Here is a 14,262-nt window from a genome sequence, read left to right on the forward strand (position 1 = left end):
TATTGAAGCTGTGACCCTGACTACCTTTTCAGAAAAGTGCAAAGTGGCTGGTGTGACCATTAACCCAAGGGGCCTCCAGGGCATGTCTGTGGCAGCTGCTAACCCATGCCACAGCCTTCTGACATGGGAAACCTGGGATGAATTCTACTGAGAAAAGCAAGAACCGTAGGCATCCAGACCTGGAGGACGTAGACAGGCAGATCCACGGTGAAGTAGGGGTGGAAGGCAGAGCGCTGTGGGCTGAGGGCCAGCGGTAAGCCTCCTTCACCTGAGGGGTCATCCTGGGGAGGCAACATCAAGAATTATTACACTCTGATAAACAGGAAGCAGGAGCAATGGTCCCTCCATCTCTTCATTTTAAGCCCAGTCCCAGGTTCATTTTAGTCTGGAATCTTCTGTTGTCTGGCTCCCATATGTTTATTATTTTAATACTCAAAAATTGTGCCTAGTTCCAACAGCTCCTTTCCTCCTACAATGTCCTAAATTCCACATGGATGTTGAGTACCTTCTCAAGCTCATGGAGGCTCCCGGCTTACCAATGGTCTGAACAGAGATCTTACAGCAGACAGCTTCTGGAGATGAGGCGGCTACCACCCCCATAAGCCAATCAGGAGAGATTTGTTTTGCCTTCTCAAGTGTGTACTCAGTTACAGCTGTCTAGTACCCACAAACTGAGCACCCTGTACTGTGGCACCCCTGTCTCTACTGCCTTAAGGACCTTCTGAGTACTACTGTTTCCATCTTATGACACAGAACTGAAAGATAAGGCCACTTGCCCAAGACAACACTAGGTGTGAAGGGACAGGTGAAAAAGTCACACCCATGCTCTTTCCAGTGGCTCTTTCTACCTGTGATGGTAGTTGTGCTAGAGTTTCTTCACAGTACAGCCTTAGTCCTGGAGTGATTGCTGCAAGCTGACCTGCACATTGGGACAGGCCTCTTACTCCTTTCACTGCCCCTATCTCTATCTTTTATCCTTTATCTCTTCCATAGTTCCAAGATGTTCTACCACAGGGTTAAACTAGAAGGAAGGAACATGATTTTCAGCTCATTTCTATACACAAGTCTGAGTCTCCACCCTCCAAACTCTTGTCTGCATCTTTTTTGCTCTAGAACCCTTTTCCTGCCTGCCTCCCAGGTCACCCATTGCCACCTCTCCCCCATTATCTGAGCCCCACAAACCCTTCACAGTCTTTTAGTCCCGGTCCTGCCTCTTTCGTTCATGGTTCTCCCCAAGATGAATCTTGCCTGTCTCTAAACTCTCTGAAGAAACAGGAACAGCTCTACCCTTAGTCTCTGACATCTAGGCTTTCACTGGCCTGCTGAAGTTTCATCTATACCTTCAAGTGGTATATATGTAGTTGTGACTAGGCCTGAAAATACCCAGATTCCTGAGCTTTCAAACCTCTTCTGTCTCCCATTCTACCTCCTCAGAGGAAAGCCTTGGGGGTGCAGGTATGTATGGGGCTGCTAAGTGACTTGGCAGTGAGCCCCCACAGATAGGCTCAGATGTAGGCAGGTCTGCTGAACCTCCAAAGAGGGGGCTAAGCCTTCTTCAGTGACCAGTGAAAAATGAAGCAGAAAAATCAGAGGCCCCACCATTTTCATATGAGAGTCTGCACTAGCTGGTGTGCAGAGTGCTGCCCAGAAGCATGGCCTGAACAGTTGTGAGGAGAGCTTCTAAGAGGCTCTGGGGAGAGGTGGAAAAATGTGAACACCAGTGAGGCTTCCACATGGCCACCTTGGGCATCTCAGATGCCTCTGCCCTGCACAAAGAAGGTACCAGGCAGGCCTTAGCAGGACAGGGGCATACACCATGTGCACCTCCAAGGGAGGTGGGGAAGATAGACCAGGTTGAGGGGACTAGACACAGGGTAACACAGTGCCACAAACCTGATACGTCAGTCCTAACAAAGGCAAGGGCTTGCACAGATGCAGTGAGACAGGCTGAGAAGAAGAGAGAGGCTAGGGTTATTAAGATGACTGGGACAGGACACAGGACTTGGGGCAGTTAACTGAGAGGGCAGAGGCCACCCCTCCACCATACTGCCCCTGCAGACCTCAACACCCACATGTCTGGTTCCTACCTGCAGAACAGGGATCTGGACACACTGAGGCCCGGCTGCAGGGGCTGGCACTGGTAGGCCTCCACTGGGTACCATGAGATTTCCACAAAAACAGCTCTGCTGGCCTGAGTGGACATGAGGAGGGCTCACTGTGCCACCTTTTATTTTCCTGTGAGCAGAGTCAGATGCTCCTAAAACAAAGCAGATAAAACCAGCACCTGTAGCACACGCTTCACTGGGCTCAGCCCTGAGAACTGGAGGAAGAACCTGCATGGTTCCCATCATCCCGTACAACTTTGCTGAGTTGAAAATTGTTCCAAGAAAGTTTTCATGAGGCAAGAAAGAGGTAAAAACAGACAAAGCTGATATGTTAGTGGAAAACTTATAAAAGCCATTGTAAGGCCTTGTGCCTGACAGAAGCTGACTCAAGGTACTTTTCTGAGGGCCAAGTCCTGTTTCCTTCTTAAACTCCCATAGCTCAGGAAGGTGGGAGACCACAGCAGCTGGCTTTGCCACCCAGACCAGCCTTCTAGTTGCAGCAGGTTCGACTACCTGCCCTCTACAAGATCCATGGCTGCTATGGACCTGCTGACTTTACTCCTGAAGGTCACCAGCACCTTGTGAGGGTAACATCCAAGTGTGCTATGCTCATGTTTAACTCCCTAGGCCACAGGTATAGGGCTTCCCTCTGCTTCTCCCCACATACAGCCTGTTCTCTCAGGGTGGGTGGGGACTGCTGAGAAACTTTTTTTTTTTTAATTGTTATTTACTTCCCCTCCCTCCTCTTTTCCTAGCCTCCCCTCTTACCTCTTTCCCCCCATTCTTCCTCCCCTCTTTAGAAAAGGGGAGGCCTCCCAAGGATATCAACCAGCCTTGGTATATCAAGTTTCAGTAAGAGGAGGCTCATCTTCTATTGAGCTAGACAAGGCAGCCCAGGTAGGGGAAAGGGATCCCAAGGCAGGCAATGGAGTCAGACAGCCCTGGCTGTCTTTAGGAGTCCACAGACCCAGTTGCATAACTGTTACATATGTGCTCTCTGGCTGGCAGGAGGAACTCTTTCTTAAAGTGCAACTATTAACCAGGCTGATGGACAAGGTGAGGAGGAACAGACTGACCTCCCCTCATTGCAGGGAGAGGGAGTGCATCGGATCCACTACAATTTCAGCTCACCTGCTGGGATCTCTGTCCAGAGTCCCTGATGATCTGTACACAATTTTCCTACCTAACAGCTCTGTTCTCAGCAGAACAGGGTTGGGGCTGGGCTACTGCAAGACAGTGCCCAGGGCCAGACATAGCAAGAAGCTTCCTGCTGCTTCTGCAACACTATCCCACCAGCTCCAGAACTATACACCGTGTGAACTCTTATGCTTTTAAGTTTTTTGTTAACAACCATGCTTCCATGACATAAAAATATGAACATAGCTGAAATTTTGTGTTTTGAAGTTTTTAGTCTACTAGTTAAAATTGAGTCACTATTGTAATAACTAGTCATGCAAACCAAATCACAAGATGGCAGATGTATCATCAGATACAGGGGAGCTCCTATAAGAATGGCAATATATATTCATATAAAGGGTCTTACTTATTATTGGTCTTGGACTTGTGATTCTCCTACCTCTGCTTCCTGAGTACTAGGATTATAGGAATGCCTGGCACAAACATAAAAACTTTGATAGTCCTATCAAAAAGCCAAGTTGTATTAAAAACACATCTCAAAATGACTAGGAATGACTGTTTACTCCCTGTATTCCCCCCCCCCCCCGCCCGTGCATGTATTTAATGATCACTTATGGGGAGAATAAACATGATCAGCATAGAACTCTTTTAATTAAATTTTTAAAAATATAATGCTCATGAGTCTTAAATATACTCTCACCACCACCCTCAGTTGCTGATGGAACTCACTCAGTGTGGAGGAAATAACAGTCAGGAAAGCCAAGCAGCAAGGGCAGGCATCAAGTCAGAACAGTTAGGGGAGCTTATTCTGATAAAGGCTACCTTTAACTTTTGTAATTATAATAAACACTAATATAGTCAAAAATGTAACTTTGCAGAATAAGAGGGTTGAGGTAGCTTTGAAGTTTCAAGAGCAGACACGATTGGAATAGTATCTATCTAGTATATATTACTGAACTTTGGTTTTAATTCTCTAGATACTGTGCAAGTTGAAGATTACATGTCATGCTGTAGCACCTTAGTAGCACCCTGCTAAGCTAGTTGCTCAGGTTTATACTTTGCCTACGTGGATGGCTCCCTTATTTACCCTTCCTAGTGAACTTAAAGCTGATGGGTGGATTTTTAACTTTTTAAAAAAGTTGTTGGAATTTGAAATTTTTAGAGGAACTACGCAAAATATGACAAGCAATGTGTTTTTAATGTTTCCTGCCAAAAATCTAGCAGGCCTTACCTTACCTGGACTTGTCACTAGCAAGGTGTGATGGTGTACTTAACACTATTACCATCTCCCCCGGGTCCCCGACTAGCTTCTTCCGGTTTAACAAAAGAGCTGCCTACTGACTCCTCATTGTGCCACTAGTTCTAACAGGTCTCTTTAGACTCTGTCCTATGGGTTTTCCAAGTTTGACAAGCACATCAAGGGCAAGCAATCACCAAGTCCCTTTTCACTAGCCTCTGTAAAATTCCCATCAGAGTCAAATACAACCATGATACAGGTTTGATATCGTTCCTAGATTTTGAGAAGACTGTTCTTGGCAGCTCTCCAATAAAAATAGTGAAGGTCACTATTATTAAGGGGTACTTCTTGGGTTCTCAGTTGATTAAGGCCTGTGAGAATGAATGCTACGAACTGCTTGTTTGTAGAGATACCATGGTTTTCTGGTCTTTGACATGGTCAATTATGCTGACAGGCTGCCTAACTAACCAGGAGCCACTTAAAGCTCTAGGTGAGCTTTTCCCATTCCTCATAGTCTACTTTGCCTGAGAGAGGGCAGACATAACACATGACCTATAGGGGTTCAGGGAATCCTGGGGTCTTGAGTTCTAGTCCTGGTGGATCGCTATTAGCTATTACTACTCCAAATTCTAAGATCCTTATCCAAAAAAGGGATCTATACATTGGGAATTTTAAGAGAAGACTAGGTTGAGTAATAGACACAAGGGTTCAGAACCATGCAGGTACACAGAAGACCTTAGATATGACACCTCTTTTGGGCTTTAATATATGGGAAATATTTTATTTGTGCCCCAAATATAATTATTTGAAATGGCTAGTATCTGTGTGTATATTACTCATTTAGCAAGTATTTCCTGTATCTTCATCATGTGATAGAGTGACACTTTCCCTAGAACTCCCTATGGCTGGCATGTAAAGCTAGCATTAAAATGAAGGAAAGGCTATCCAGTGACTGGCCCAACTTGGGATCCATCCCATGTGCAGGGACCAAACCCTGACACTATTACTGATGCCATGTTGTACTTGCAGACAGGAGCCTAGCATGGCTGTCCTCTGAGAGGCTCTACCAGCAGCTGACTAAGACAGATGCAGATACTTACACCCAACCATTGGATTAAGGTTAGGGGCCCCTATAGAAGAGTTAGGGGAAAGATTGAAGGAGCTGAAGGAGATGGCAACCACATAGAAAGAATAACAGGATCAACTAACCCAAATAACCCGGACCTCTCAGAGTTCCTAGAGACTAAGATGCCAACCAAAGAGCATACATACCCATGGCCCCCAGCACATATGTAGCAGAGGACTGCCTTCTTTGGCTTCAGTAGGAGAGGATGTGCCTAATCCTACAGAGACTTGATGCCCTAGGGAAGGTGGATACTAGGGAGGGGGAGTGGGTGGTTGGGAGAGCATCCTCTCAGAGGTCAAGGAGAGGGGGGGACAGTGTGAAGAACTCTGGGAGGGAGGACTGGAAATGGGGGCCAACATTTGGAATGTAAATAATTTAGTATAAAAAGGTGCAGTGGTAGCTGGTGGTGCTTCATACATAGAACTAGCATTTAAGAGACAGTATAGCTTGAGGCCAGCCTGGGCTACATAATGAAATTCTTTTTCAATGCACCCCTGCCCCCTGCTGCCCCAGCAGTGGAGATGAGATAATAAGGCAAAGACCGAAGATGTAAATAAGCTGACTGAGGCTGAGGTTGGCATTGCAGGCAGTCACTTGAACACAATGGCACTAGTCACTGTGAAGCAACATCTAAAGTGACCTCAGCAGCAAGGGACTACTCCTACCAAAGAGAAGGGACCAGGAAAAATGTCACCAGAGTCTAGAAGAAAGACAGTGCAAAGAGACAGACTGTCATACAGCAGCAGCTTGCTTAGTTACCCACCCACCTGAGCCTCAGGATCAGCTTCCAGGTGCTACTGGGGGAGCCTGGGTGGTAGTCTCTAAGGACATAAGGTCAAAGGTCATGACTACAAAGCCAGGCATGAGTATAGGAGAGCACTCTGTGTCCTGGAGGTCACTGGCTGTTACACCACAAACCCAAAGCCTTATTTTGCTTCAGCAAATTGTAAAATGAATATGCAATGGACATGACCAGAATATAAATTTACACCCATTCCAGCTCTTTTCAGTCTGTACTCAATCGTTTTACAATAAGTCCTGCAGACATCATACCCATCGTAGGAGGCCTGGTCTCACCACAAAGAAGGGGACTATGAGGTGAGATATCAGATGGTGTACTCTGATCACATCTGCCTTTGGATCAATGTAGAGTTGACCTTATTAATTAGCTCCCTGATACTGTGTGTGGCAAAGTTAATGGTGTTTTTATGTTAAGGTTGGGAACCAGCCATCAAGGGCTGCTTCCATTCCCAATCACCAAGAGCAAAAAGGGAAGACAAGAACAAAGTGGTCTTACAGAGGACAGTCAAATGAGGCACAGACTGTCCCAGCAGGAGAGAAACCTTGTAAATGAGAAAGGTATGAATGAGAGTAGAAATGAAAATGACCAGGCTGAAGGAGAGTCCTGAGGTTGGGAGTATGGGCTCGCCTCCAGGAATGTGGCAGAGTTTAATGCTACTGTCTTTCCCTGCCTCACTACGCCACCTTGCCAAAACCAGAACTGTGCTCAGGAGACTGAGAGCCTACCCAGGTCCATCACAGCCAGGATACTGTAAAGAGCAGTGCAATTGCCTGAAGGAACTTCACTACTCTTGGACACACAGACAGGACTAGGTATAGCTGGAGCAGAGGTACCTGGGCTAACCGAAAGTACATGTGACAGTGTAGCATCTACACTCTGCTTTGGTCCCCAAAAGCCACCACCATAATCCTGTGTTTTTGTGTATGGAGCTCATATGATAGAAAAAACTCCCATGGTCAAATGACATGCCCACAAAATCCAAACCCACCTACTGCTTTGTACTTAAATTTCCAGATAACTGTATGGATGCTGCTAAATTTTCTTCTAGAAAGAGAAGTGAAGTAATCCTGGGCTGATGCTCCTTGTCCCCATTTAAGGAGCCCCTTTTCATTCACAATGGCAGCTAAAGGAAGAAGGGAGGAAACCTATGAAACACAGGCTTGAAGATGTTTGTTTGAAAGTGAAAAAATTATGAAGATGAGATTACTGATTCAAGGCTCAACTCAGCCAGTAACTAAACTTGCCAGTGCATTTCAACTACGCGCACATGGCTCAGCCATAGCTTTCTGGCCACAGTCTAGGCTTTGCTGGGACCAGTATGTCACCTCAGGACTAGCTATGGAATGGAAAGTACATGCTCACCCTGGCCTCTTCCTCCTGCCTCTCTGGGAGGGGAATCACACATCTCCATGTACAGTACTCCATGTACTGAGACCAGAGAGCCCAGGAAAGCGTCACAAACTACCTAGGAGGAATGGCTAGTCTATTGCTCACTTTTAATGTGGTAGTTTTAGTTTTTAGAATTATAAAATCGATGTAGTCTCAAATATAAATAGTAGAAATGACAAAATATTCACAATCTTTATATTGAGAGTGGGGGTTGGGGGGACTATCTACCATGGGCATGTCTTGTCAGTTCTGTTTCTATGTAAGTATATACACAAATATGTCTACCCACACACCCACTGTTTCTTATAGACTTACCAAAAAAATGCAAAAGCATGCAGCTTTGTTGACAGACATTTGAGTTATAAATGCTCTCTTGTCAACAGTTCTGATAGAACAGTGGGTGGCAAACGGTTCCTTTACATGGTCCCTGCTATTTCTATCAGCTAGATGATAGGTGTAGCTGCAAGTTTTCTTTTTTCAGTATTCCTTTCTTCTTGAAATCATCACCCAATGAGCCTGTAGACACACCAGACCATCTCCAAGAGGGCCTGCCCTGGCAGTCTTCTGCAAGAACTTGCTCACAATGGTGCTCATCTGCCTCTTCACCCAGCATTATTAGATGTGGCTTCTGGTCAAGTCTGGTGATAAGATGTGCTTCCCACACCTCTGTTCCTCGGGCTTTCTGCCATTCCTCAGCACATGTGTATGTGGAGAACTTCTTCCCTGCCTAGCCTGCCAAGGTAACTGGGGACTAGGACCACGGCTTTCAAAGCCTGAACAGCTGGGTCACCTTAGTGCCTCAGCCTTCTCTCTGCCTCATTACACTTTCTTTGGACAGGACAACCACACTGGAGCCTCAGGACCTACCTAGACAGTCGGCCACTTGTTTTCACCCCTGTGGCACCTTCTCATCCCCATGTCTTATCTTCCCTGATGCTTTCCTGTCTCAATTGAGAACTAACTGTATAGGGCACATGGAGTATAAGTTAACAATGACTGTTGCTCTGAATGAAACAGGGTAAAATACAGGTACAGATGTGTGCACAAGCAGCCTCCTCTTAAGAAAAGGAAGATCCCTTCCAGGTTCTATCTTCATTAATTTCATCATTTGGTTTTTCCAGTCTTTGCTTATCAGGTATTTCTATTCCACTCAGTAGATGGGTATCTGCTGTTCACCTTTCTTTGGTGTATGGGAGGGAAGAGGCCATACTGCCAGTGAGCAACCGAGCTCTGCCTCTCAGCTAAGTTCTACCATCTTCTCCATGTACAAGTTGTTTTTTTCTGCCTGCTTATGAAATTTCCTCCTGTGAGGCTGCTGTAACCAGCAACCACATTTCCTCATTGTCCACTGCTGTCCTGTAAGAACCTCAGATGGCAGACATCTCTTTTTTACTGGATACTAAATTTACTAAAGTTTTAGCCAAAATCTCTTGGGTTTTCCAAACAACAGTGAAATCATCTATAAATTATCACAGTTCCTCCAAAGAATCCACCTTAGTTTTATTTTTGGTTTATTTCCAAGGCAAGATCTTCCAGAAGGACATGAACACCTGTGGCAAGAACAGAAATATGAGACTCCAAAAGTCCTGGGCACACCTGTAGAATGCCCTTGGAGCACAGTGCTAAGTGAGTGATGGCTGCTAGTCTAAAGTCACCTGGTGGCTGAGGACAACTTTGAAGCCCTGATTCCACTTCTTGATTAGTGCAATGACAGGTACGTGGCACCATACTCAGCAGAAATCATTATGAAATTACTATTTCACCAGTGAGGCCTATTAATTTTTAAAGAAATCCAACTTAAGATCTATTGAGGATTGGAGAGATAGCTCAGTGGCTAACAGTGCTCATAAAACACTCAGGTCTGAATCTGCCATCTCTAGAGCCAAAATCAACAAGCTGGACATGGCAGAGCATGCCTGTAACCCTAGAAATGGCAGGAGGGAAGGCAAGAAGGATTGCTGGTGCTACCTAGAAGACAGAGGGCTAGGTTCAGAGTCAGTGAGAGGCTGCGTCTCAATGGAATAAAGAAGTGGTAAGTGTGGGACAGCTGATGTTCCTTCCTCTGGCCTTTGCACACAAACCCGTCTGTTGAGAAAACAACTGGGCTCTTCACTGTCTCTGATTATGACTGACTCATTAACAGATCTACCACTAGGTAGTTTTCAAGCCCTGATGGTCTGAATATAGTAAATACATGATGCTGAGGATGCTGCTTAGAACATTGCATCTTTCTTTTTAGGAAGCTTCTAAGGCCACTCTTTGTGGTGACAGCACTTACTGTCCATTTCCTAGGTAGAGTAAGGTGTGTAGCCATTGCACAGTAGACTGACACATGCACTTTTTCCATGTTTCAATCTTCACATTTGTCTTTCAAAATAATGTGTTGTTGCAAGTACTATAATGTATTACACAGTGTGTGGTGTGTGTGTGTAATATGTTTATTTCTGTTCTCCTGCCAGTGCAACTTTTTAAAAATTTATTTTATTTTTTTGCAGTTTTTCCTTGGTTCAAGTGCCTCAGCAGAAATGGAAACCAATGGCCTGGAGAGCTGTGTGCATTTAAGAATGCGCTTTGTTTTGCCCAAGCCAAAAGTTCCAACCAACTCAGGACTGGTTGTTATGTGCTTATTTTCCACTGTGTTCTTCCTTTTCTTAAGAGGAGGCTGCTTGTGTACACACCTGTACCTGTCTTTCAGCCACAACCCTAGTTCATACGGAGCAATAGTCATAATCAGCTTATACTCTATGTGCCCTATGGCCACTGTCTCATTTAATCTCAAGAGACCCAAGCAAGTGCTTCTACTGTTCAAGAGCTCCAACGAGAAACTGTGGCTATCATTTTCTGTTGAAATTAGGCTCTCTTCCCCCTTTTCTTTTGCTACCCAATTGCTCAGTGGATTTTATTTTGGTTTCCAAGTGAATTTTACTTTGTAATTTATACAAATGGTTAGAAAATAAAATCCTGCCAAGACTTTTTCCCTATAAAGATGTTAGTTGTAATTTTTCTCATTTCTCGTATGATTTTTACAAGCACTGGATATGGACTAGAATTTAGTAAATGAGCTTCACTAAACTCATGAATAAACATTCTTCATAGCTTCCTTGTCTCTGCAGTCTACAACAAGCTAAGTGAGTCAGTTCCAACACTACTAGGCCTTTACTCATCCTCTCCCCTAGGTTTCTATCAGTGTTTTTACTTTGTGCTAGTTGGGATGCCAAGTTTTCAGAATAAATGTTCTTTAGCTCTGCTGAGAGCCACACATGGACACCAACCTAAGAGAGAAGAGCTTTGCTGTCTCCCCTCTTCACTCTAAGCCCTCTCCAGGCAAACAAACATCACACCTGCTTTGGGGACTGTTTCTGAGTCACTGTTGGCCTTCCTGTGCCTTCCCCTAAGGGTGTGCTTTGCTTAGATCTGTTCAGTCTTTGTCTCCTGGCAATGCACTTAAGAGCTGTTTATACTTTTACAGTGACACAGATGCCCTCAGGTTTTGGTCACATGTATCTTGCTATTTACTGTTTCTTCTGAAGAGAATCATGTTGGCTTTCATTCCCTGCCCTTAAAGCCACTGCTCACTACTAAAGAACTTGCTTGGTATGTGTAAGGACCTAAGTTCAATCTCTAGCAATGATCTCCCCTCTCCAATGATATTCTCACATTAAGTAAAAATTCTAGTATTTGAGATTCTGTTAGAAACAGCTCACTGCCTGAACTATAGATGCCAGCAGTACTTTTGTGTATCTACTCTAAACAGCAGCACACTGGAGCAGCCTTGAATTTCAGACCACACATTTTCTAAGAATGCAAACAGTGTAGGCCCCACATTTACAGCATCATCTTTTTGTTTGTTAAAGTGTAGCCTCTGCAAAGGTGGAGTTACACTGGGACATCTGTGCTCAGATTTACAGCTCATAATCTCCAATCACAATGTCAAAATGCTGACATCCCAGAAACCTAAATTTTCCTCCTCAGACTTGGTGCCAAAATAGCAAGCAGCACAGCCCAACTTGGCGTGAAGGCATTTCGTCTGAGCTGATTCCACACATAGAAATGTTTTACTAAGTATCAATATAATAACAAGGTGTGTAAAATACTGTGAACATACCTTCAAAAAGCTATAACATTTTGTATAGAAAAGGCACAGGAAGGTCAGCAGTGACTCAGAAACAGTCCTCAAAGCAGGAGTGGTATCTGCATAGAGAGGGCTTAGTGCAAGAAGAAGAGTTCAGATCGACTAAAATGGTATCTACAAATATTTCCTAGCACTGGCCACTGAGAACCAGGTACATACACCTCACCAGCATAACACTGGACCCACATCCTGATTGTAAATAAAGGAGCCTCCAGTAAAGGAGTCTGGGTTCTCTGTAGAAGCAGCTGACTGCAGGTCAGGACAAGTACAGGACAAGCTGACCCCGATCAGGCCAGAAAATAAAGAAAATACTTAAAAACATACAGGATAGGGTATGTTTTAAGGGCACAAGAAACCACTTGCAGGGACTCCAATGGCTGTGTCCAGGAATACAGACCCAGAGCAACAACATCAATGCTAGCCATACTGTGACTCAGTACTGAGCATAACCTAAGGCCAGGCCTGAGTCAATGCTGAGAGTAATGGAGGACACCTGGGAGAGAGAAGGGAGTGCACTGTCTGTACAAATGTAACTTTTAAACACCAACAGCAAATACATATTGCCTGTAGAACACCAGGGTCAATTATCAGATGAAAACTCACTGTCCAGGGTTAAATCTGTGGAAAACATAATGAGAGATAGGGTATTTGCAGTATGTGGTAAACAATTGGCTTCAATGAACTCTTAGAGGGTGTCTGCTTGTCGACATGTTCTTGCTTTGTGGATGGCTGGGTAGCTCTGTAGTTAAAAGCACTAGCTGCCCTTGCAGAGAACCCAAGTTTGATTCCCAGAACCCACATGTTAGCATATATCACCTGTAACTCTAGTTCTAGTCAATCTGATGCCATCTCTTGGCCTTTGAGGGTACCAGGTACAGGCATGGCACATGAACAAACATACAAGGTGAGAACCTATAAATATAAATATAATTAAAAACAAACAAACAAACAAACAAACAAACAAAGAAGAATGTTCTTGTTTCCCTAGGGTACTTAGGCCACTTCAGAGAGGCAATGCTAACAACGATATACAGTGCAGTCCTTGGTCACACACTGCCAGCCCTACCTCTGGAGGGGCTGGATCTCACATAATTGAGTCCCATTAATGAGTACAGCTAGTATGTTTCTGGTGAGCTCTCTTGGTCATCAATGCTGGAAGAAGTCTACACTGTCCTCAGCACATGGAACCCCTCATGGATCCTGCTCTTGGTCTGACCCTGTCCTTTAACTACACAATACTGACGGAGTACAAGAGCTTTCAGTGGGCTGTAAGAATGAGTGAAGCTATACTTGAGGGCACAGAATTGCAATATGTCTACATCAAGTTAAATATTTACAGCTACAAGGAAAAAAATAGAATATTTATAGAGGGTAGAAAGCTGGCCAACTGCACCTTTGCTAATAATCCAAACAATACACCTGTACCAGCACAATGCACAAGAAGGGCACATTAGCTCCAGCTTGAAAAGACCTGAACCTCAGTCTAATCAAAAGGAGGCTAGAAAAGAGGCTAAAAGAAATACACATGGAGAGAATCTGCAAAGAGAGAGGAACTGTATTCTTCAAAAGCATTATGACAGGCAAGGGAAGTCTGAGGCCTTGACTTGGTTGGAAGACCTGAAAACAGAGCCCAGGTGGGAGCTTAGTTCAGCCCAGGCAGAGAATGGTCCTGGTGTACACCTGCTAAGAGTAAACTTCCCATGACTGTGCCAGATGAAGATATCAGTAACAGGCTCACCAGGGCTATGAGTAGGCTGCTCCAAGGAATGGCTAGGTAACATGTCAGTTATGGACACATGGGTGACAATATTCATGGCACACACTACCCAAGGTAGAGAGAGTCTGTAAGTCTGAAGTTACAGTACATGTTAAGAAAAACGTGGTTGGTTCCAAGGGCTATTTAAAGGCAGGGACTCTATATGGAACCTCTCCTGGCTGGTCATAGGATTTCAAGAATGCTCTTTAAGACAGGTAAGTAAGTGCAGAAGGTAATACTTTACCATGGCAGGGACATTTTTTTCTTACCCCTGAAATCTATATACCTTGTAGATGACATGATTATATTTCCCTTCAAAATCTCCAAAACGTTTAAAATGAATGAGTACATCAAATGCTGTAATTGTCACAGAAGGTGGCTAGAAACTACTCACAGAAACCAAAGCACCTTGATTTTCTCTTGTCAATTATACCTCAGGGTGAAGGATGGAGCAGTCACTCTTTAGACAGGTGTCCTAGCTAATAAGAGAAAGGTAGAACTATTACCACCTTCTCTGAAGACCTCAGGGATCTAATGTCTCACGCTAGTCATTAATGGCTGCTAGGAACCAGTTCAGG

At 44.5% G+C, this 14,262-nt stretch overlaps 1 protein-coding gene across 3 annotated transcripts in view; it reads right to left on the minus strand.

The window, feature by feature from the left end:
• The window catches only part of ZXDC (ZXD family zinc finger C), a 32,978-nt gene that overhangs the window by 2,758 nt on the left and 15,958 nt on the right, over nucleotides 1-14,262 (minus strand). For 2 of the 3 annotated variants that reach the window (XM_080915004.1, XM_080915002.1), the window contains exons 8-10: nucleotides 2,088-2,257; nucleotides 1,894-1,947; nucleotides 180-281 (exon numbers count right to left, since the gene is read on the minus strand). In XM_080915004.1, the coding sequence (XP_080771130.1) occupies nucleotides 180-281; nucleotides 1,894-1,947; nucleotides 2,088-2,257 (326 nt within the window). The remainder of the gene's footprint in view (nucleotides 1-179; nucleotides 282-1,893; nucleotides 1,948-2,087; nucleotides 2,258-14,262) is intronic. The other variant, XM_080915003.1, reaches the window with a different exon arrangement.

Source organism: Micromys minutus, assembly GCF_963924665.1.
Source record: "Micromys minutus genome assembly, chromosome: 3".
In the NCBI taxonomy this organism is placed as follows: Eukaryota; Metazoa; Chordata; class Mammalia; order Rodentia; family Muridae; genus Micromys; species Micromys minutus.